General features: G+C 34.1%; 1 protein-coding gene across 1 annotated transcript; it reads left to right on the plus strand.

Annotated features, from left to right (window-relative positions):
* The first annotated feature begins 634 nt into the window (after positions 1–634).
* Positions 635–15,004, plus strand: LOC124368579 (chromosomal protein D1-like). The gene is made up of 4 exons (XM_046825825.1): positions 635–785; positions 5,692–5,762; positions 11,658–11,774; positions 14,382–15,004. The coding sequence occupies exons 2-4, from the start codon at positions 5,709–5,711 to the stop codon at positions 14,481–14,483; spliced, it is 273 nt and encodes a 90-aa protein (XP_046681781.1). The 5' UTR covers positions 635–785; positions 5,692–5,708; the 3' UTR covers positions 14,484–15,004.
* The last annotated feature ends 7,945 nt before the right edge of the window (positions 15,005–22,949 follow it).

Genomic DNA, 22,949 nt, shown 5'->3' on the forward strand with positions numbered 1-22,949 from the left:
TTTAGATATTTTATCGCAAATTATTATGCCATTAGAAATTGCAATTTGAAAATTAAAATTAAAATTTAAAAATCCTACTTTTCACATTAGAACAATAACTTTTTACACATTTAAATGGGGAATAAAAGTAAAAAATGTATTTACTGAAAATCCAAAACGTGTTTCGTAACACTGTTCAAGTAATTAATAAAAATATATTTTTATAATTAAGTTGCAGTCAGTAAATATGATATTAACGAGTTTGGTTTATTGTACATATTGAGTTGTTTAAATCTCTGGGTTGAGCTTATAAAAGCAGTCGAGTGATTGATATGCCACTCAACTTAACAAATCGTTCACATTCATACTACAGTAGTCGAGTTCACTGGCAGACTAGAACATATTACATATACTCAGTTTGTATTATTTTAATGTTGAAACGTTTGGAATATACTGTTATTACCAATTTGAATTTTCCTTCTTTATTATTTACCATCAAACACATTTTTGCAATAATTCGATATATTATGAAGACTGTTTTGGTTTCTGTCAATGAATGAAAAACCTTTTACGTAGTATATATTAAATCATTACTTTTTGTTTTGTTCATAAAATATGTTGGCGCCTTGTTCCCGCTGCTCTAGATAGAGGTGTTATGATTGTGGCGCCTTTTCTCTTCATTGTGATTAGTTTACTATTGTTTGGCGGTTTAAGTCAACCCCTTCGGCGTCCCTAGTTTTTGCTAGTCTTCTTTCCGTAAAATTTGCTGTGGTTTGGTTTGTTTATTTTACCAAAACTCCTCGTAGGTAAGAAATAGATTACCTCATTACATTTTAGAAAATTAACATTAATACGTTTATTAATAATGCGTAGAGTATATTCATATTACCATGACATGAAGGTCCTGCATATGTAATTAACTTTAACATTATCGCTTTACTTTATTTACTGTCATTGTCTCCATTCGATAAATTGTAATAGAACAGTCTCGTTCTTCAATTCATTTCTTTTTGTTTTGAATAGGCCTAGCTTGATTATTTTAGTGAATTTAAAAATATGTTAGGGTCTGTTCTTTATAACGGTTTGTTCAGCTTTACCTATTTTCTGCTTTGTAGGCTTTACCTATGTAAGAAGCCTATTATTGTTTGATGGCGATGGCGTTACATAGAAATGGAGCATTTGTTTATTTAGAATTGTACAGCTATTCAATCCTAATAAATGAACATGTTCTTTGCCAACTAAAATCAATTTATAGTACAACATTGGCTCATTTATGTGATAGCCAATAGTATGACAATGTTATTTATTTATTTATTTCATTCCAACGGCAAAACCAATGTTTACAAATCAAATCTATAACATGCAGATACTTAAATATACTAGTAACAGAATACTAGCATGCAAGCAGTATAAATACAAGCAGTATGCAACAACTTGAAAAGTATACTAAGTATAATAACAGCGATAAATATGTATATATAGTAACAAAAACAAAAACAATTAATAAATACTATCTGTACGTATGCAAGAAATAAAAGACAAACCAATGTTTACAAATCAAACCTATAACAAGCAAACAATAAGTATACCAGCAACCGAATACATGCAGATATAAATACGAGCAAAGTATGTAACAACTTGAAAAATATACTAAGAATAATAACAATCGATAAAAATGCATATATAGTAACAAAAACAATAACAATCAATAAATACTATATGTACGTATGCAAAAAAATAATAACAAATGAAGAATAGATACGGTAGGACGCTTCATGTAGAGTCCTGCTGTGCGGCTGTCAATACTCCTCTCCTTATGGTCGAAACCCCGTCGTGGAAGAGATCCAACCCGCCGCAGTGACGGTTGCCAATCCTCATCATCCTTGCAAGTGGACCATGGAAGTCATAGTTTCTTGAATATTGGCGCCTCCCAAACAACTCCCTCGAACGAGTCCCCGATGGTATACGAAAATCCACTCGCGAAAGCAGCGACGGGCAGTCCAGCTCCCCCCTTATCAGCCGAATCAGCAACAAGACATCCGCCACACAGCGCCTGGTCCGAAGATCTGGGAGAAGAAGCTCGGCCTGCAGCTCAGCAACAGGAATGTCTCTAAACAGCAGTCCTCGCCGCAGTCCCACCAGTCTCAAGAATCTCCTTTGGACCGCTTCCAGTTTGTCGACAAGACCCAGCTGGTAGGGAGACCAAACAGGACTCGCATATTCCAATAACTGGCGAACGAAGGATGAGTAGAGAGTCCTTAAGACTGCAGAGCTTGTCATTCCAGCTTGTCCATTTATGTGATACTGTAAGGTGTCTGACAAAATAGTTTATTGTTCAGTAAGCTAAGTTAATTATATGACACTGTTTTGTTACATTTGATCAATATATGCATTTAAAATTCAATTAAATATTATGGACCTTTAATAAAATGTATTTTATTTGTAATGTCTTCTACATTTCCTCTTCAGAATAGTATAGGCTATAATACTTAATTTGGTAATTCTAAGCAATATATGGGTCAACCTCGATTTTTCTCATATTACAATATAATGTTCCAATAGTCAATTAGAAAAGGAAATGAGTAGAATTTCTTGCCGGAAAGCAGTTATAGGGAGCAGGCAACTCATATTACAATATAAGGTACTTTGGGATTATACCGACCACACTAGTATGAAGAACACAAAAATAGAAATTTATAGAAACAAACATGATAGAACGAAAAAACAACTCTTCAATTACAAAATTACAAACTTACAAGCATTTCCAGGTATTGTGATCGTTATTGTTGTCGCTGTTATCTTATCTTTCTCGAGAATCCTGATTACGGCAGACCGCGCGGCATCACGTGATTTGCACGGTACATAATTGCCTTTCCATTACAATTCAATTTATATTTCTGATTAGCCCCTCTAGAATTTGATATTTTACTGATAGGTACTATCTCGAGGGATGTTTTTCTTTCGTCGACATCAGCGCGGGGCAGCACCGAAGGTGCTGCCAAAGCCCGCGCTGATGGCCGGAGGCACTCGCATTTTGGGTGGCGGAATGTGATCAAGAATAAAAACAAGTTTTTAGTGTTTTTTTAATAAAGAGTTTAGTTTGGTAAATGTTTGTTTTTGTTGAATTTTTGTGTTTGGAGAAATGTAGAGGTAAAACACGGAAGTACAACAAAGCGATGCACCAGCTGAACGGGCGGCGAGACTCTGCAATCACGTTATCTACTAGACGCTCGACTTTGACCTCTGTCTGAGGATGGGGAGGGGTTTGCGATAAGACAATTCCTGTTTTATATTGACGAAATATTGTTCTACGCTAATCTAGTAATCAGTAGAAACGAAATGTGAAATAACGATTCATGTCTGGGTGTGGTCGGTATAATCCCAAAGTACCCAATATAATGTTCCAATAGTCAATTAGAAAAGGAAATGACTAAAATTTCTTGCTGGAAAGCAGTTATAGGGAGCAGTAATATGAGAAAAATCGAGGTTGACCCATATATTGCTTAGAATTACCCTTAATTTCTTTACATGTAAAAAAAAGATTTTTATTTAATTTCTAACCTATAGCGTATTACTACTTTTATTACACATAGAACTGTATATAAGTCTAGGCCTATGTTGATAGATTTAGCCTATATAAAAAAGGGGTAAATGCTTATTTTGGTCACTTCACAATATTTATTTCCGTGGTATTTGTTTACTTAGCCATATGACCAAAAACTATATAAAACCACTTTTTAACAATGCCTTAAAATGTATACCTTTATTTCCAAACAGAATGTTAGGCAGTCGCAAACCTTTATCGTACAACAATTTTATAGTGGGAGTATCAAGATTGTCAACATTCTTTTGAGAATTTGAGTGGGAAGAATAGGTCTACTAACTGTATTTGAAGGTAATTTAAGAGTTTTTAAATACTTTTTCCTGTTCTTCATTGTTTTTGGTCACAGTTTCTACCTGTGAGGTGAAGTTAATTCATTATTTGTTATTTCAGTTTCATTGTGTAGTTATTTACAGAAGTAGTTATTGTTATTCTCCTTTGCATTGATAGTGAGTGAGGTTTTTCTGCATATTCAATTTATTAAGTCAATGTCTTGAGTGCTGAATATATTATTTATTATTGTGTTAGAAAAGACTTGTTCTGTTTTACTTTGTAACCTAATAAAATTCTTTGTGTACTTCTATGGTAGCGGTTAGCGGCCATTGTTTTGAACAGGCCATTGTTTCCTCCCTTGCCAGAATCAACAATGTAACCGTTTGTTGGGTTCCTGGTCATGAGGGGATTCTTGGGAACGAAAGAGCTGATGCCCTGGCCAACCAGGGCTCAGCGACAATTATGACGGCCCCTCAACCGTTCTGTGGTGTTCCAAGGTGTGAATCCTCTAGAGATGTCTCGAAATGGATTTACGCGGAGCATGAGAGACGGTGGAGGTTGCATCCGGGTTTGAGAGTGAGTAGAATGGTATTACAGTCACCTTCCTCCAAGGTGGCTTCGGACCTTCTCTCATTAAACAGATCAATGTCTTCTAAGGTCATTGGTCTCATTACGGGGCATGGTCACCTGAGGTAGCATCTTGACAGAGTTGGCATCCTTCAGGAGGATCCGCTCTGTGGAAGGTGTAATGAGCAGGAGGAGACTGCTGAGCACCTGCTCTTTGATTGCCCTGCAATAGCAAGAGAGCGGTATGCCATCTTTGGTATTTTGGACAGGGGTGGTGAATTTTCCCAGGAGGACTTGATAGGTTGTTTTCGGCGGTTTGTTGAACTGCTGAAGTTGTAGACTGGTGGGCCTCATGGTGTGTTTCCGGGGTGCGCATAAAGACCTTGAGGCTTAAAGTGCATGGCAAGAGGCCGCCCCAAGGGAAAAAAAAAAGAAAAAATAATAATATGGTTAGGTGAGTTTGTAATATTTTCAGTTCTCCAGCATTACTGATCAACCTTTTCAAATGTCATATTTTACTGATTGGTACTATCTCGAGGGATGTTTTTCGTTCGTCACAATCAGCATGGGGCATCACCAATGTAGTCTGTGCTCATGGCTGGAGGCATTACTGTCAGTATGTTCAACTATTAGTTCCTTTTATGAGATAAAAAAATTGGGGCCTTTCCTGAATTTAATTGTCTTCCATTGCTTTTTTTATTTAGTTTTTAAGCAATTTCCTCTTGAAAAAATAAATATCAAATATTGTGTGATGGTGGGCCCAGTTGAGAAAAGAGTGCTTCCTCGAACTTGGTGATATCCTTACAAGAGATAACCTTATATGCAAGATGCTTGAAGGTATGGAACAATGTAATCCGGTCTCTGATCTGGTAAGAGACATCATCAAACAGAAGAATATAGAATCAAGGCACGGTTACCATGATTAGAATTAGCCCAAGGGAATGACTGATAGATAAGTGGACAGAGCCAAGCAAGAATAACAAGGCCCTTGTGGACTGAAGTAATACCATAGGTGATCCCTGTTCCACCAGGCTGTAGGAGAGAGGTTTAGGTTTTAGTGGGTGCAGGCCCTACACGTACAGGGAAACCTCAAAGGACCTGCGGCACCTATTATAGGTCGGAGATTTCCCCCCTCTTACTAAGTAAAAAAAAAGAAATATATAACATCCCTACCAAGGAACTACACCTTTTTCTTTGGGTATTGTTAAAAATAGTTGTTACTTTGATCTTAAACAACTTTTTTCATAGTTGTATTATTATTATTTGTCCAGGTACCGAACTTGCTGATATGGCTGATGATGCAGTAGTTGAGAAGAAGCGTGGCCGCAAGGCCGTAGTTGATGTAAGCATTATTATTATTATAATATTTATTAAATAGTAAAAACCTATTTTAATGGGGAATTCTTAATTATCTTGATCTTCCCTATTATATAAGGTATGATAAAAAATAATAGGAATTATCATGTGTGTGCGTGCATATATATTTATTTATTTGTGTACATTAATGTTGTTACCTCCGAAATAGTACTCAAATTATATATTATGCACTTATGCTAACACTTCTTCCAATCCTAGAAACACTGTTCAAACTCAATTTTTGAGATAGCCTTCAGCTTTTTCAGCGATGCACTTTTATATCATCTATGCTTGTAAAGTGACGGCTTTTTAAGGTTCTCTTTATTCATAAGGAGCCATGTCTGGAGAATATGAAGGCTTGGGCATCGTTACAATGTTGTTTTTGGCCAATCATTCATGAACAAGCAATGAAGTGTGAGCAGATGCATTGTCACGGTGCATAAGCCATGAATTTCACTTTGCCACAAATCTGGGTGGTTTTTTCTTCTGATTGCTTCATGCAAACGTCATGGAACTTGCAGATTGTACTTCTTATTGACAGTTTGATCTTGTGGCAAGGATTCATGATGCACTCGTCGTGCCTTATTCAGTTTTTGTGATCCAGAATGCCTCCACTGAGATGATTGAGCCTTTGATGTTATATCTGTAAACCCATGTTTCATCTGTTTTAACAGGTTTCAGTAATTCTGCATCTTCGTTGACTTTATTTAAAGACTCCTGATCAACTTCCATTCACCACTTTTTTTTGTTCAAAATTTAACGATTTTTGAACAAATTTTGCTGCCAGACACGTCATACCCTATACATTTGAACAAATTTCATGGCATTAGGCCAACTAATAAGCCAACATCATCAGCGAATTCTGATAGTAATGTGGCAATTGTTCATAACCTTTTCTTTCACATTTGATGTGCTGTGATGTCCGGCGCGTCATCTTCAATATCTTCACCTTTGAAACGTTTGTACCACTCAAACATTCGTAATAAAAATAATGAGAATTATTATTAGTGTTCATGTAGCATAGTATAAATTAGGGAAAATAATTTATTTGAGGTTAACAAGAAACTGCAGGCTAACTTTGATCCATTACACAGCTCAGAAAGAAAACATTTATGAACCTTATGTTCACTAGAAGAAAAAGGACTTATTAGTTGACTTGGAAAGTATGTTTTGAGAGGTTTTAAGGATTAGCAATAGCCTGCATAAGTTAATATTAAATATTCTTTATTAACAATTTCATTGATTTAATGAATGCTTTCATACATGTTAATAAATGTTATGTGAGATAAGTAATATAAGGCATACAAAATTTATATTGGTATAAGGGTTTGAGTTGTGTTGACCACCGCTGTTTATATTATTTGATGAACCTCATATGTAGCATCTCATTCCATGTCAACTAAACACTCAATTAACCTCACCATTTCAGATTTTTCCATAATTTAGCATACTCGTAGTGAGTGCTGAGACTCAAAAATAAAAAATTTTAATTGTTATTACAAACTTTCCGAAAGACGCTATGTAAAGAATTCTAATTGACCTAGATCTCTTCTTATTGATACAGAGCTGGGATAGGCATTATTTTGCAGCATTCTTCCATGCTCTTTTTAGTGAAAAATAACAAAACATGGGTTACCATAAAAACAATTTTGTCAAAATGCATATTAAGATTTTTATAAAAAAAATTCAAAACTTAATTAATTTAAAACTTATACTTAGAAAAAGTGGACTTTTCAAAATTTTGTAATTGATATATATAATATATAATTTGGCTTAAATAATAGTAATATATAAATATGGGATTAGAATGGGGTCATCATAAAAAAACTTACGCTTTTCACAAATGACCTATTTTGTCTGAATAATATTTATCTTAAAACATTGATATTTTTGTTTTGTGAGTTTTCCAAACAATACATAATTTAAAGTAGACTATTCACAATACTGTATATGTTAATAAATGTTTATTGCTTTTACTGACTTAAAATAAAGGGTTTTATTCCATGTCAAATCAGCTAATAAAAAATAGTTTCAAACTTGACCATTTCAGATTTGCCTGAAACTTGGTTTTTTATACTCTCTGAAATCCTGAACTAAAATATAATAAAAAAGTGTACTTTTAGTTACAAATATTCAAATATCACAAAGTGCACGGTTTCTTAATGTGCGCTTAAATCTAAAATCATTGATAACTATAGTTCTATTAGTGCTAGAGAGCTGAGAGATAGCTCATTTTACAGAGGGTTTTGTAGGCTTTAATTTGATAACCAACCTGAACATTGTGGGTATAAATAATTTTTTGTAAAATTATAAAAGGCTTATGTAAAAAATTTTAGTAGGTGTTTTTTAATTTAAAAATGTATATATGTTTTTCAATGCATGATTTTGTGAGTACACCATAAAAATTTCAGAGTGGGACCATGATGGGATCAGGAGATATGTTAAAAATACATCAATGGTGTCAAAATATTTTCAGCGTTATTGTTATAGCATTCTGTACAATCTGCTTTTAAAATACAATTACAAGTGGGTAAATTTGTGTCAACTCCAATTTCTTTGTCATAAAACAAAAAAAATAATGGAAACCAATTTTTTAAAACAATAGATATTTTTAATAGTTAACTATAGTTTTAAAATAAAATAAAGGGGATTTAAATTTAATTTTAAGTTATTTGAGCCATGTAATTCCATTGATTTTTTTAAATGTTGCTTCTTAATACCTTAATAATGTATAGAAACAATATTGATAGTCCATGTGTGAGCTTAGAGTAATCCAATAGTTTAAGGATTGATTTTGTTGATCTGCTGAAGCGTGTTCTAACGCAAAGAAGGGATGATAGTGTTCCATTGTTGTGATAGCTGTTTTGGTCTGCCTGTTGCTTTCAGAGAATGAACAATTGCAAAACCTGTTATGTTTCTTTTTGTGATCTCACTCTGATACTAACAGTTTATTATTTACTTGTTAATTTTTTGTTACTCTTTGGTGGTGCAGAAGTTTAAACTGTTTTAACTATTAACAAGATAGAATTGTGTTTTTAAGTTTAGTGAACTGATTTTAAGGTAACACTTTTTATTGTTATCAGGGTTAATATGTATATTATTGTGTTAATAATGTTGTTTAATCTGGTATAAATATGGAACAAGCAGGTCCATTAAAACTTAATGTATATTGTTGTAATCCATTTATATACACAGGTCATGAATACCACAAACAACATTTAAGGACTATGAATGAAAATATTTTAAAACATCACGTAAGGATAGTTGCAGGTGGTAAAATATGTGATAGTTGTCACAAATCAGTTCTGCGGTTACCATTACAGGAACCTGAAACTGAACCCGAGGAAATAAATGTAAGAGAATTGTTAGTATCTACTCCTGGAAAGAACAAGCAATTGAAAGTTTGAATGAAAGTCTGGGTTTGATTGATAAACGCCAGTAGAAATGAAAAGACTGATAAAAAAAAAAATATCAAAGTCTGGGTTTGATTGATAAATGCCAGTAAAAATGAAAAGACTGATCAAAAAGAAATATCCTGAAAATAAATTTTAAAAGGCTACAGAAGCATTAAGAACTAAAATACTTTGTTTACGCCCCGAAAGTCCAGTCAATCCCACATATTACAGCGAGATTATTAATCAAATTGAAGAAAAATTGAGTAGTGCAAGAGATAACAGTTTGCAAATGCAAATTTTAACAACCCTTCCTCAAAGCTGGTCCTGGAAACAAATTTAAAAAAACAAATTGGTTAAATTATGTCATTGATACAGAAAATGAAGACTTAAAATAAGTTTTCTTGAACTCCATGATCTATCGCTTTCATTTAAATATCCTAGTGTGCCAGACGTTTTATTAATAATTAAGACTGATGTCTTATTGTAGATCCCAGAACCCAAACTAGAAGAGTATACCATCTTACAGAGTTGGAAAGCATTACAGCAACAAAGAAACTCAAATTGAAAATGAAAATAAGGAAATACTAGGAAGTAAAGTTAAAAAATCTCCAGAAAGATCAACTATATTTAAATTTGTATGAATGTAAAATATTAACATATTCCAGGAGTGTATTGTCTAAAATGATATTATGAAAGAAGTAAATAAAAATAAATTTGGTAAGTTAAGTCTATATAAGAAGCAATTTATTTACATAATTAATAGTTACAGTTTAAATAAAAAAAATAAGGAACATGAGTTGAATATTAGTAGTGAGCCTGCACATTTTTTATTATTTAAAGTAATTTTTTCAATACTAGGATATGCTGTCCTGTTAACAACTACAAAAAAAATCTATATACATATTATATCAGCTCTTTAACATTATTAGAACTATAGTTATAGCAGATTTTAGATTTAAGCATACGTTAAAAACACTGCATTTTGTGATTTTTTACATTTGTAACTAACATTAATAATAATAATAATAAATTCGTTTATTTGTCGTAAAACATGTTACATGCATTGACAAAGTCTAATTCAGCTACAGACTAAGTAGCATTGTCTCTAAATAATATTTAATAAGTATAATACATAAATATTATATATATAACAATATAAGACATTAATTGTCTAGTTGATAATTATACTATGTAGTAGTTATATTATGAGTTTATCTTAAAACAATCATTAAAAGTCTATTTTGTTAATAGAAAAAAACTCATCAATATTATATAAAGGGTTTTTTAATAGCCATTCATAAAGTTTATCTTTATAAATTTTAAGAGGGTATTTTTCTATCAAATGTTTCAATTTGTTATACACCTTCAAGCCAATTATAACATGACTATTTAAAGATTTGCTCAGTCGACAATATTCAATTAAAATATTATTTTTGTTTCGTGTGTTATAATTATGTGTTTGTGTATGGTTTATTAAGTCCTTATTATTTAAAATGTAAACAGATAAGTCAAACAAATATAAATTAACTATTGTAAGTATTCCTTGGTTAATGAAAACAGGTTTACAATGATCAAGATATTCAGCTTTACCAACAATTCTAACAGCTTTCTTTTGAAGCACCAGTATTTCCTGAACTCTAGCACTATTTCCCCACAGTATTAATCCGTATCTCAAAATTGACTGAAAGTATCCAAAATATGCAGTCCGAACATAATTTTCACTTATGCAGCAAGATAGACGTCTCAATAAAAAAATAATTCTAGATAATTTAGTAGACAGAAAATCAATGTGATGTCCCCATGAAAGATTATTATCAATATGAATTCCTAAAATTTTGATTACACTACTTGATTCAAAATTAAAACTATTTTCAGGAATTGATTTTAAAGTAAACAAAATGTTTTGAGGGATTAGTGAGGGATAGATAAAAAAAAAAAATTAGTTCAGGATCTCAGAGTATAAGTACACAAAGTTTCAACCAAATCTGAAATGGTCAGGTTGAATGCTCTGTTGGTTTGACATGAAATGATCCATAGAGCAATTTCAGAAACGGTCCAAGAAAAAAATTTAATTTTTAGTATTTGCCTCAGCTTTCATTATGAGTATATAAAACTTTTTCAAAATCTAAAATGGTGAGGTAAAATTTGTATCTAAAGTGTGTTGATATGACACGGAATGACTCCATGGAGACCCATAGCTTTAGCAGTACTAATATTATTGATTCTTTTTAATAAAAAAATTCAGTACTTAATTTATGGCAGAGAGAGACAATATGAGAATTTCATGATAGGCAGTTATTAATGGACACCAAGATGTTTCATTGATTCAGACAGTGTGAGCTTAGTTGGGTCTTATACTGCATTCATGTGTCATCCTAAGGTCAAATTTAGTTTTTACCATAGTAGAGCTTTTCAAGGTATTAATACTATGATCCCAGTTATACCTGTGTTACCAATTTTTGTAAGAAATTATTTACAAATTTTAGGATGGACCAGCTAAGAAGAAGGAAAAGAAGGAGGTGAAAGAAAGTGGAGCCACTCCTGCGAAGAGAGGGCGGGGCAGACCAAAGGGCACTGGCAAGAAAGCTGCAGGAAAACCTAAGGTTATTAAGCACTTATCACTTATAATAAGTATTACTTTATGTATATCGGGGATTAATTTTATTTCCTAATTATTTGATTAACTTTGAATATAAGGTTTCAAACATCTCTTACGTTACATTCCAAGTTTTAATTTTAATTTAAGATGAGATCATAGGCGTTTGTGTTATATTTTGATGCATAAAATCACTAAAACAAAAACTAGGTATTGTATTGTCTTTCAGTTTGAGAATAGATACAGGTTTCTTATATTTCTACTTCTATCAGCCTGGAATATATGAGTAGACTTGTAGAAATTTTAAGCAAAGGTTTTATTTTTATTGCTCAGTACAAATACAAAAATAAGAAAAATACTTTGTCTTAACTCTTGCAGTTTTTGGTTCTTCTAAAATTACTTTTATAAAGCAGAGTACCATATATATTGAATTTCCAATATTGGCTTAACTCGTGCTGAAAAAAGTTATTTGCCAATTAAATTGAAATTGTGTTGAATGATAACCTTTTTTAAGTAGATAAGACACACAAATTGGCTTTATAATAGTTATACTAATTATTAAATCAGTAAGTTTGTTTCATCAACATGTTTCTTCCCTCAGTCATCAATTTCAATTTATATACTTCAGTTGGAATTTCTTATTGGGACTTGTACAAAATGTACAGGTATCCAAACATGTTAACCCTTTCACTGCTATGGCATGTAAAACTATTGAAAAACCCATTCTTTGCCATAAAGTTTTTTCTCTTAGTATTCAAATTATTTTGTATGCTCATGCCTTAATGTGCGTTCCAGAGATAAAAACTTTTATTATTTATTAAATTAGTGAAAATGTATTAGTCAAGTTATAGCTATGGTAACTTATCATACGAGGTGTGTCCAAAAAGTATCCAACCTTGATGTCTGGTATGAACTGACGTTACTCAGCGCGTTGTCGTGGTGCAGGATCCAGTCACAGCTTGTCCACAATTCATGTCGTTTCCTTCGCACTGCATCTCGTAGCCGCCTTAGGACCTCAAGATAATACTCCTTATTCACTGTCTGGCCTCTTGGAGCATATTCGTGATGAACAACGCCGTCCTGGTAAAAAAAAACTGTCATTGTCTTGACATTGCTTTGATTTTGTCTTGCTTTTTTTGGCCGTTGCTCTTTGCGAGTTTTCCACTGTGAAAATTGAACCTTTATTTGAGGGTCGTAGCCATAAACCCATGACTCATCCCCAGTAATAACTTTTTTAAATAGCCCTGGGTCACTTTTTTTATCAAATCCAGATTGTCCTGTGCGATTTCAAGTCGATAGTTCTTTTGGTCTTCTGTCAGCAGCCGAGGAACAAATTTTGCCAAAACACGGTTCATTTTTAAATCTTCGTGTAAAATGTTACAAACTGACGATTTTGGTATTCCTAAATCTTCTTCCAGCTCTCGGACAGTCAATCGACGGTTTTCATTATTTGCTGCATGAACACGTTCAAAATTTTCAGCATTTCTGGCCGTTGAAGGCCTGCCAGATTGGTCATCACTCTCCACTGATATGCAGCCATTTTTAAACCGCCTAAATCACTCTTTTATTTGTGTATCACCCATAGATACGTCACCATAAACTTTCCATATCATAGTAATCGTCTCTGATGCTGAATGGCCAAGTTTTTGGCAAAATTTAATGTAAATGCGCTGCTCAACACGTTCAGTCATATTGAAATGCGACGCACAGACATCAGTACTGTACGGAACAGAGCACTGTGACTCACTGAGTGACCGGATCGTATTCAATGCCTAATATGGGAAGGAGTGAGCTCGCCCCTCCCCTCCAATAACCGGTTCGAGCTGGTCGGTTACGCCGCAGCCGCCTACTGCGGAGGTCGGATACTTTTTGGACAGACCTCGTATTTGATCGGTGTAAAAATGTTCAGTTTCTGTTTGGCTACAATCTTATTTTTCAAGAAAAAGTAAAAAATTATAGTATTAAAAGTGGGGTAGTATTGAAACTGTAATGAATCAATACAATTCAATAATAAGCATATATAACATTTTCAAAATATGATTAAAACCGTACTTAAAATACAACGTTAAAATCTCAAAAATATATTTATTTTCACAGTGTAATCTGTAATGTCCACTATCTGTCAGGGCATACTAATTCTAACTGCTATGGATAGATGTGTGGTGAATATATCATTTCTCCTCCCATTTCATACACTAATGGTAATGTTAACGGAGCACGGAAGTTCTCAAGCTGATTTCCTGGAATGATTTGTGTGAATACATCTGTGGACACCCATGATGCACACAGGAATGATTGCCTCATTAAAATATGTATTTTAATATTGCCTTTAGACAAACTTCCAACAGGATACACACTGAAAATATAAACAATCCTAAACTTTTAATCTGAGAATACATATCGATGACAAACATGCCAAGGTGGTATTCAAAGCATTAATCTTCAGCTGTGTTTTTTATAGGTATTTTTGTTTTGGTGTGTTCTTCATGAGGTTTTTGTTTTGATATACATTTTTAATAAAACTTGTGGAAAATTCACGATGCATATTTCTATATTCTTATTGCCAGTTTAGCGTGTTTTAATTAATTGCTAAATAAATTAAATCTATTTATAGGCAAAGTCCACTCCTGGAAAGGGACGTGGAAAGGCAAAAAAGACTGAGAAGAAAGCTGATTCAGCAGAAGAAGAGGAGGAAGAAAACGATGAAGAGAACTAAATCTGTGCTAATGAATGTTAAAGAAAGAACTGCCTTTATGTAAATATGTAGGTTTTATATATAAAGTAAATATTTTGTATGTATTTCACATACAAATCTCAAAATCTACATAGATAGTGTCATATGAAAGTGCCACTGAAATTTACCTAATTTTAAATTATAATTAAGACAAATTTTTAGATTGTTGACATCTTTAACATGTTTAAAAACTGAGTACATGTTCATTGTTTCACAAATCCGTTAAGAAAGTTTTTGTGTATTACAATTAGTTATTTACTTATAAACCTATTTTCAGTATATTAAGTATTTCATGCTATAGATTAAACATTGTAATGGTTTTTCATCAATCAATTTTGTCATAGGTACAATAGTTCTGTAGTATTCTGTTAGCCCAATAAGTGATACTACTGTCTACCATATCTAGCATTTATTCTTTGCTGGCTACATCAAGTAATATGTTTTGAAAACTTTTAAACTTATTGTTTATATTATAAAGAACAAATACACTTTTTATACAAGTATTAGGTGTATTTTTTCAATCTTAATGTCCTTTTTATTTATGAGTCCTTAAGAAAGAATTGGAAATAATATTTTCCTGTTGTGTTTATGACCAGATTGATTATCAAAATAGCATATTACATTCTCTACTAAGGTTGAATAAATCACTAAGAGGCAATAAATAATCAATACATTTGATTATACATGTTTTGTACGCTCAACACAACTGGAGTTATCTTATTAAAAATGCTGTAAACGTAAGGGTTTTGTTATGTGTATAAAACATTTTTTTTTTTTAATTATCCGGTAAAATTTTATTGGATTTTTGTGAAATTGGATTTTAATAAATAGATAGTAATAATTAATTTTTGAAAATTTCTACATACTTAGATTTTTGCACAAAACAATATAAAAGAGCCTGTTCATACTTTAATATGAAATTTATTTCTCTGCACACAATTACCTGAAAAGTGTGTATGTCACAAGTCAAGTCACAAAATCTTTATTCAAAAATAAGACAGGATAATGTACAGTCTCTATGTACCACAAGATTTTGTGCGGAGAAAATTAATACATTTAAAAAAATATATAACTTACTAATCTCTCGCAGTCTTATGAAAGTTCTTAGCTATACACATTCCATTATTACTACATTGAAACTCCTTTATATTTATTGACAACATTACATTTTAAGTGAGTGATGAATCCCTTAACCCTTCGCACGTCACTAATAAATCCATCAACTTTCCTATAATGCCAAGACAAGTAAAGAAATGTTGTTTCTTTAAGTTCAAAGCTAATATTTATTATAACTAAAATATAATAGCAACTAAAGTATAAAACAGGGCATTTTACTTAAAATTAACATATTTATTGATAAAAATAAAAAAGATGCAACAAAACTGTTTATTACAAAAAAAATTCAATTTCATTGTATAATGTAACTAAATTTTTCAGTTTTTACTATAAAAAAGATAAATATTTCAAACTAATCGCAACACTACCACACGATGAATAATAATAACGAGATACGTAGTGTGCACGCGCGCGCACTCATGACAACCAAGAAAGCAATACACCTGGACAGTTATAATAAATAACAAAGAAATCAAATATAATACAACAAGACAAACTCAAATCAAATCACGACATTATCACATGTATAGCAATAGTCAAGACTATATATCTAAAATTTAAAGCTTTCATTTCGCCTCAAACCACATTCAAACATACAAATCTTCAGCCACTCCACATTCATCCAGCCAATATTCCCATTTCCAGCGCCGGTAGTCAGTTTGCTAATTGTGCGGTCACCCAGTCGAATGCCATAAACTCGTCAGCACTATAAAATGCTTGCGACACTAAAAAGCGTCTTAAACAAGTTTTTAACACCTTAGGCGTTGGAGCATTTCTTATCTGATCTGGCAACTTGTTGATGAACCGAACACCTGTCTGGGAGGGCAAGTGTTCATAAATCCCCGTCCTGTGTCTTCCAGTTTGATAGGCATCTCTGCCTCTTGTCTCATACTCGTGTATGTCATGGCCCCGGGTTAATGCACATTTGGACTAACAAAATGAGCTTGTCTCAAGAATGTAGAGACAAGGCAGAGTCAACAGTTGCAATGTTTTGAAGGCTTCTTTGCACGATTCCCGGTATTTCATTTTTGCGATTATGCGAATCACTTGCTTCTGAATTTTGAATGCTCGGAAGAAATGGTTGTTTGCGCTGGCTCCCCATAACACCAGACCGTAAGTGAGATGGGGGTAGATCAAGCCATAATACGCTGTCATCAGTACCTGAGTAGGGCAGTACTTGGCTAAAGACCTCAAAACATAAATGCCTGAGGACAGTCTGGAACAAACGTGAAACTTTGAACATTCGACTTCATCCAGCACTGTGTCTTCCAATAGTACGGCTGCACCGTCATTGAGATTTCCTGATCGCCGTGCGAAAGTCAGGACGTTTGACTTTGAAGAATTTGCTTTGAGGTTGAGGCTATTGAAGTGCTGGACACAACTGTTGACATCGAGAAAACTTTGTTGTTCCAGAATCATTTTGGATTTGCTGGTGAAACAAAGTGTTGTGTCATCAGCATACTGCACAAGTTTCCCGTGCAGTAGTGATGAGTCTATGTCATTGACATAGATGAGAAAAAGAACTGGACTGAGAATATTGATCCTTGAGGGACACCATATCTCGGCTGCAACGGCTCGGAAAATTTGTTTGAGATTTGAACAAGCTGTTTTCTGCGGCTTAAAAATGAGCTAAGCCACTGAAGAGGCACGCCTCTGATGCCATGGGATTCAAGTTTGTCAAGCAGCTTCACGTGGATATAAAACTATAAAGTGAAAACATCAGTTAAATTATATAATAAATAACAAGGAAATATATTATAACAATATATCAATACATAAAGTGAACAACAGATAGACTGTATAATGAATAACAAGAAATATACTATAGCAATATAATATAGACAAAAACTATAAAGCGATAACAACAGATACAATTAACAGAGAATACTTATAGTAGTTTACAGCAAATTGTGATTAATTACTTCTGCCAGTCAGTTATATATTGAGTTATTTCCATTTTGAATTTATGTTTTCCTACAAATACTATTTCATTGCAAAAAGTTCTGTAACTGCATTATACAGTTTTGGGCCTAAGTAACAGAACTGGTGTTTACTAGTTTCTTTATTCCATCTTTTAATCTGTAGAGTAATATACTGTGGAGCTCTAGTTGATCTATTGTCTTAAGGGATAGTTATTTGTGTTTGTAAACATATTGCAAACAACAAAATTTGTGGATCAAAAAAAATGTAAAAAAATCTGTATTCATTAAATATATCTCAATCCTTCTCGATGGCAAAAGTCCAAAAACTATTCGTAAGGCTTGTCTTTGGCACATTATCACAAATTGCAATACCGTAGGGTAAGCCCCATCATAATGAATTATGGCATATCTCAACATGATCTAGAACCACGACGGATACAATTGTTATAAATATGGCTATAAAAGCAGTTTTTCATGTGGTATAGTGAGTAATTTATTCTTCATACTTTTTTTACAATATAATCGACATGTTGGTTCCATTTCAAGTGCTGATCTATATACAAACCAAGATATAAATTAACCAAAGCTACAATTTCAATACTATAACATGTGCATTCATAATTGCATCAATTTCTATGACAGTACAATTCAAAATCTTGCTGCAATTTATTTTTTTGTCAACTACAGTCAAAAAACCTTAAACATTTTGATTTCTGTGTGTGCGTGCGTGCAGGGAGTCACAAACTTCTATGGGTGATAGTATTCATCATTTCAAACCTAAAATGTCATTAAAATAGGTTGATAAATGTCTCGTTTAGCCGCTAACCACCATTTTGTATTAAATTTAAAGAAATTATTATCTCTAAACCTAGTTAAACTAAAGAAACCAAATTTGACACATAATTTTGAAAAGATAAGAGGAAATTAACTTTAAAGATACACTTGCACAATCCAAGAGCAACAAACAACTAATACCTCTCAACTGTGTCATGTTTGGCACTTCCAGATTTTGCAAGGGTGTCTTTAAAGTGATCAAGCACACTTGTGCATTGATGGATTTCGTTGAAATACGCACCATTTAATTATAATAAAATTGTTAAAATAATTGGTTTCTAGTCAAGTATTCTGATTTTTAATTTTATTTGTAATATAAAATTGTGTCTGTTTTTATGTAATATACAGATGCCATGTTGTTAATGTTAAGGAAAATAACATCTATATTTGTATAGTTTCCTTTCATCTATTCAAACCTATGTTCAAAATTTGTTTTTTTTTTAGCTTAATTATTTTCAGAAAGAATAATTTTTGTATATAAAATACAAAATTTATGTATTATTATTTGAATACATAAATAATAATTTCAAAAGAATATTAAGTTTGACAACCAATCTTTTGGTATAGCATTTCTCGAAAATTGAAAAGCCAACTAACATTATAATTACATTGCACATAAAGCCAGCTAATTAAGTAGTGATACACTGTCTTCTTTGTTTCGTTTAGATAATTCATAACTTGAATATTATAGTTATATATGCTAGATTATATACAAATTTTCATCTATTTTATATGCACTTTCCAGCAATGTCTTACTTGTACCAATAAATAAAGTACCAAATAGTTTAGGCTTCTGGCGGGATCCACCAATCCTATTCGATATTACCAAGCAGAGAGCAGTACATACAGTAGTAGAGATAAAACTTGTGTTAAAGTTGGAGGGAAAGTAATTATAAATAGCCTTCACAGACAGTATAGAGATATATTTACAGTAAGTGGGGAGCTGGTAAGTACTAACAAACAAAATATGTATAATTTAAGGGAAATCGAATATGGGATTAAGACCAAATAATATTATCATTATTCTGTGTATATCATCTTTGTCATTTGGTCAGCCAACGTGGACCATGCGGTGAATGAACGTGAGCTAAGAATAGGCTCAGTGCATATTGAAAGCAGGTGCAGCCCGCCACCCGCAGATTGATACGAGGTGAGGGTGAGGAGGAGGTGACTCCTTTTCAGTCACTAGACAAACGTGAACTCATTGCGAGAGAAGGCTGAAAAATATTTGAGATGTAATGTTTTTCAATAGTCTAATTAAATTTGATTTTGGATACTGATTTTGATTATTAATAAGAATAAAATCTTTTATCTTCATTTAACCCAATTATTCTTTTAAAGCAAAGTAGTTTGAAAAGAAAACCACATGCTAAATGTGTTTAGTTTAATAAATTGTCAGAGTCCAATTCATCTATATCTGGTAATAAGAAACCAGATTAAAAAGACTACAATATAATTTAATCCTATACACTCTGTAGTCGTTGGACAATATTATTTTCTGTGGAAACTGTGCTTCAGTTTCTGTTACGAATGACCGATACAGAATGTTGTGTTCATACATTTTTATATATTGCCAAGTGTGCTTAGAAGTTTCAATGATCTTTTATCAGTTACCTTACATTGAATAAAATAATAATACTACAGGGCTTGTTCCCGGTAATGTTTATTTCAAGCATATTAAACTGGTTATGCATACTATTCTGTACTTAAATTTCTCTGTCATACAAATTTGTGAAATAGATCGGTTATCAAAAAAAGATTTATATCTGTATATGTTGAATTTTATTTCTAAATATTAGGACAAACGGAATATATTTTTGATCCTTTATATAATACATCTTCAATAAAACACTAACCTGAATTATATATTGAATTTTATTTCTATACATTAGGACAAACTATGAATATATTTTTTATTCTTTACGTAACCCCTCTTTAGTAAAATGACGCTAGTCCATTACGATTCTGATTGTTTTAAGACTATTTTCAAATAAAAGGTTCAGAAAAACAACAAATGATACATAAACCTTTTCTAAAACCATATAGTTATAGAGCTATATATAAAAAGTGTTAACATTTTTGTAGTAATCTCGTATATGAATATATGATAAGACTTACTAAGAGTGATTTGCACCTATTTTTAGAATTAAAACATTTTGTCAAAAGGTTTAGTTTTTGCACTATAAAACATAATATAAAAATGTATCCAAAACTTCAACACAATATTTTTCCTTATTTTGAAAGCATGCATTTCCGAAACCATAAGACGGTTTCCCCTTACCCTGTTAAATCCTGGGTTGTTGCAGTAAGGAACCCCTGCTGACCCGGGTATTTCCTGGGACTTGATTATTATTGTGCATTACACTTATTATTTGCTCTTGGAATATCATATACCTATAAGATTTATTTAACCCCCCCATCTGTTAAGATGACTAGTGACTAGTCACTAAAAATGTATCTCCAATGTTGATGTTCTGTTTTGTACTGAAAAATAAAATATATAATAGTGTATACTTTCTTCTTCTATGGGACGGTCTATTGCCATACACTTAAGCCTCAAGGTCCTTTTGCTCAACCCGGAAGCACACCATGAGGCCTACCAGTCTACGGGTGATCCCCAATGAACTGGGAAAGTACTTCTCCAGGGGTGACACCAAGGTACCGCTCAAGACCAATGGGGGATCCGAATCCAACTAACGGTTGGGCTCGAATAAACGCTTACGAGTCTCGGCTGGTTTGTCCGGAATCGTACCACGCAAATTAATTTGACTGGGGGCCTCCATCCTACAGTGTGAAGCGTCCCTAAGGAATGCGTGGCGCAAGGGATGTGCGTCGCAAACGGAGCCCTTGGGGGTTGGGCGCCCCCCAAGTGTAAATAGCCTTACCTGGACATGCGGGGCTCTGACTAGGCGGACATTTTACTTCCTCGGTACTCGTGGGACCTTATGGAGTCTGAAACCAAAATCATAAAACAAACCCCAACAGATCTTGATCTGGAACTTTTGCAACAGGCAGTTACATCCGGCAACCTGGCTTTGGATGTCTCTACTTGTTCATCATGCTATCATCGACGATGACTTAGCAATTGGTGGCGTAGATGAGAAGGTTGAATCCATGGACACAGACCCTGATGCATGTGAACTGGATTACAACCTCAAGCTCCCTTTCAAATTGTGTAAGCAGTGGACGATGGAACAAAAGAAAGCTGATGGCACCTGGCTTCCGGACAGTGAATGGAGGAGGCAAAATAGCAAGAAGTCAGCCAACGAAAGGAAAAAACTGAGGAAGCAGAGGGAGTTAGCACCGGGTGGAATCGTAGCTACTGACTACTCCGAGTGGGAAGAGAGGGCACTCGGGCAGTTCTTCGGCGGAAAATCCCTGCCGAGGAGGCGTTCGACCGCACCTCCAGAGCAGACAGGCAATCAAACCACCCCTTTCAGCGGAGGGGGGAGTGGGAGATACATTTAGGGAAATACTGACGGGACACAAGCTTGCTTTGGTCCTTGAGAACTGTCTTGAAAGGCGCGTCTCGGAGCTGTGGGGACACATCCTTTAACCTCTCAGCGGAGGGTGTGTGTCTTCAGTTTAAGAGGTGCTTTCCCGAGAGGGGAGCTCTCGTCATGTTGTGTGGCAATGACGAGACCAGAGATTGGCTGTGGGAGATAGGTGTGGTCTGTGGAGACTATAAAGAACTCATAAGGTCTTCCTCAGGGTTGACGGTGCTGTAGCCGGGAAAGAATTTTGCGACCATTCTTGGGGCCACTGACAGGCAGAGTGCTGGGATCTCCGTGTCTGACTGGAAGGATGATGGAGATATCCACACGGGAGGTCCCAGAACTATGGTGATTTTGGTTGATGAGCCGTCTTCAGCTACGCTTACAGGGAGGAACTGAAGGGTGTTCATTGGTGTAAAGCAGGTCCAGCTGAGGACGCGGGGTGGGGCGGATGATCATGGGACTCAGGGTCCATCAGGTCAATCTGCAGCACAATGAAGCTGCTTCAGCTGTGTTCTATAGACGCTTTCTGTCGGAAGATTTTCATGTGGCCCTGAAACAGGAACCTTGGATTTGTAAGGGTAAAATTTTAGGGCTTTCTATGAAATGGGCAAAATTGTTAGTGCTCCGGTTAATAATGCCAGAGCTTGTATTGTTGTAAGTAACAAGGTGAACAGCATTCCTGCTCTGGACTTTTGTTGCAGATATCTCGCCAAAGTCAGGCACAGGCGCTGGAATTGTGGGAGAGAGACCATGCAGGAAGCTGGTGGCCCTATGGGTCCGTATCCTACAGTTTTCAGGCGAAGGTCGCAGCCATCATGGAATGTGCTTGTGAGAATCTTTGTCTGCGTTATAGCAGTAAGACGATCAATATTTTCACGAGTAGTCAGGCAGCATTGATGGCGCTGGACTCTTGTATGTTCAAATCCAAACTTATCTGGGTTTGTTATCAAGTCGTTTCTTCCCTTGCCAGAATCAACAAATGTGACTGTTTGTTGGGTTCCTGGTTATGTGGGGATCCCTGGGAATGAAAGAGCTGATGCCCTGGCCAACCGGGGCTTAGCGTCAATTATGACAGGCCC

Source organism: Homalodisca vitripennis, chromosome 1 (genome assembly GCF_021130785.1).
Source record: "Homalodisca vitripennis isolate AUS2020 chromosome 1, UT_GWSS_2.1, whole genome shotgun sequence".
Taxonomy (NCBI): Eukaryota; Metazoa; Arthropoda; class Insecta; order Hemiptera; family Cicadellidae; genus Homalodisca; species Homalodisca vitripennis.

Bases quoted from the DNA above. Each gene is read 5' to 3' on its own strand.
- LOC124368579 (XM_046825825.1), top strand. From the start codon at position 5,709: ATGGCTGATGATGCAGTAGTTGAGAAGAAGCGTGGCCGCAAGGCCGTA. The intron at 5,763-11,657 runs GTAAGCATTATT...TACAAATTTTAG, and splicing joins GCCGCAAGGCCGTAGTTGAT to GATGGACCAGCTAAGAAGAA. The intron at 11,775-14,381 runs GTTATTAAGCAC...ATCTATTTATAG, and splicing joins AAGCTGCAGGAAAACCTAAG to GCAAAGTCCACTCCTGGAAA.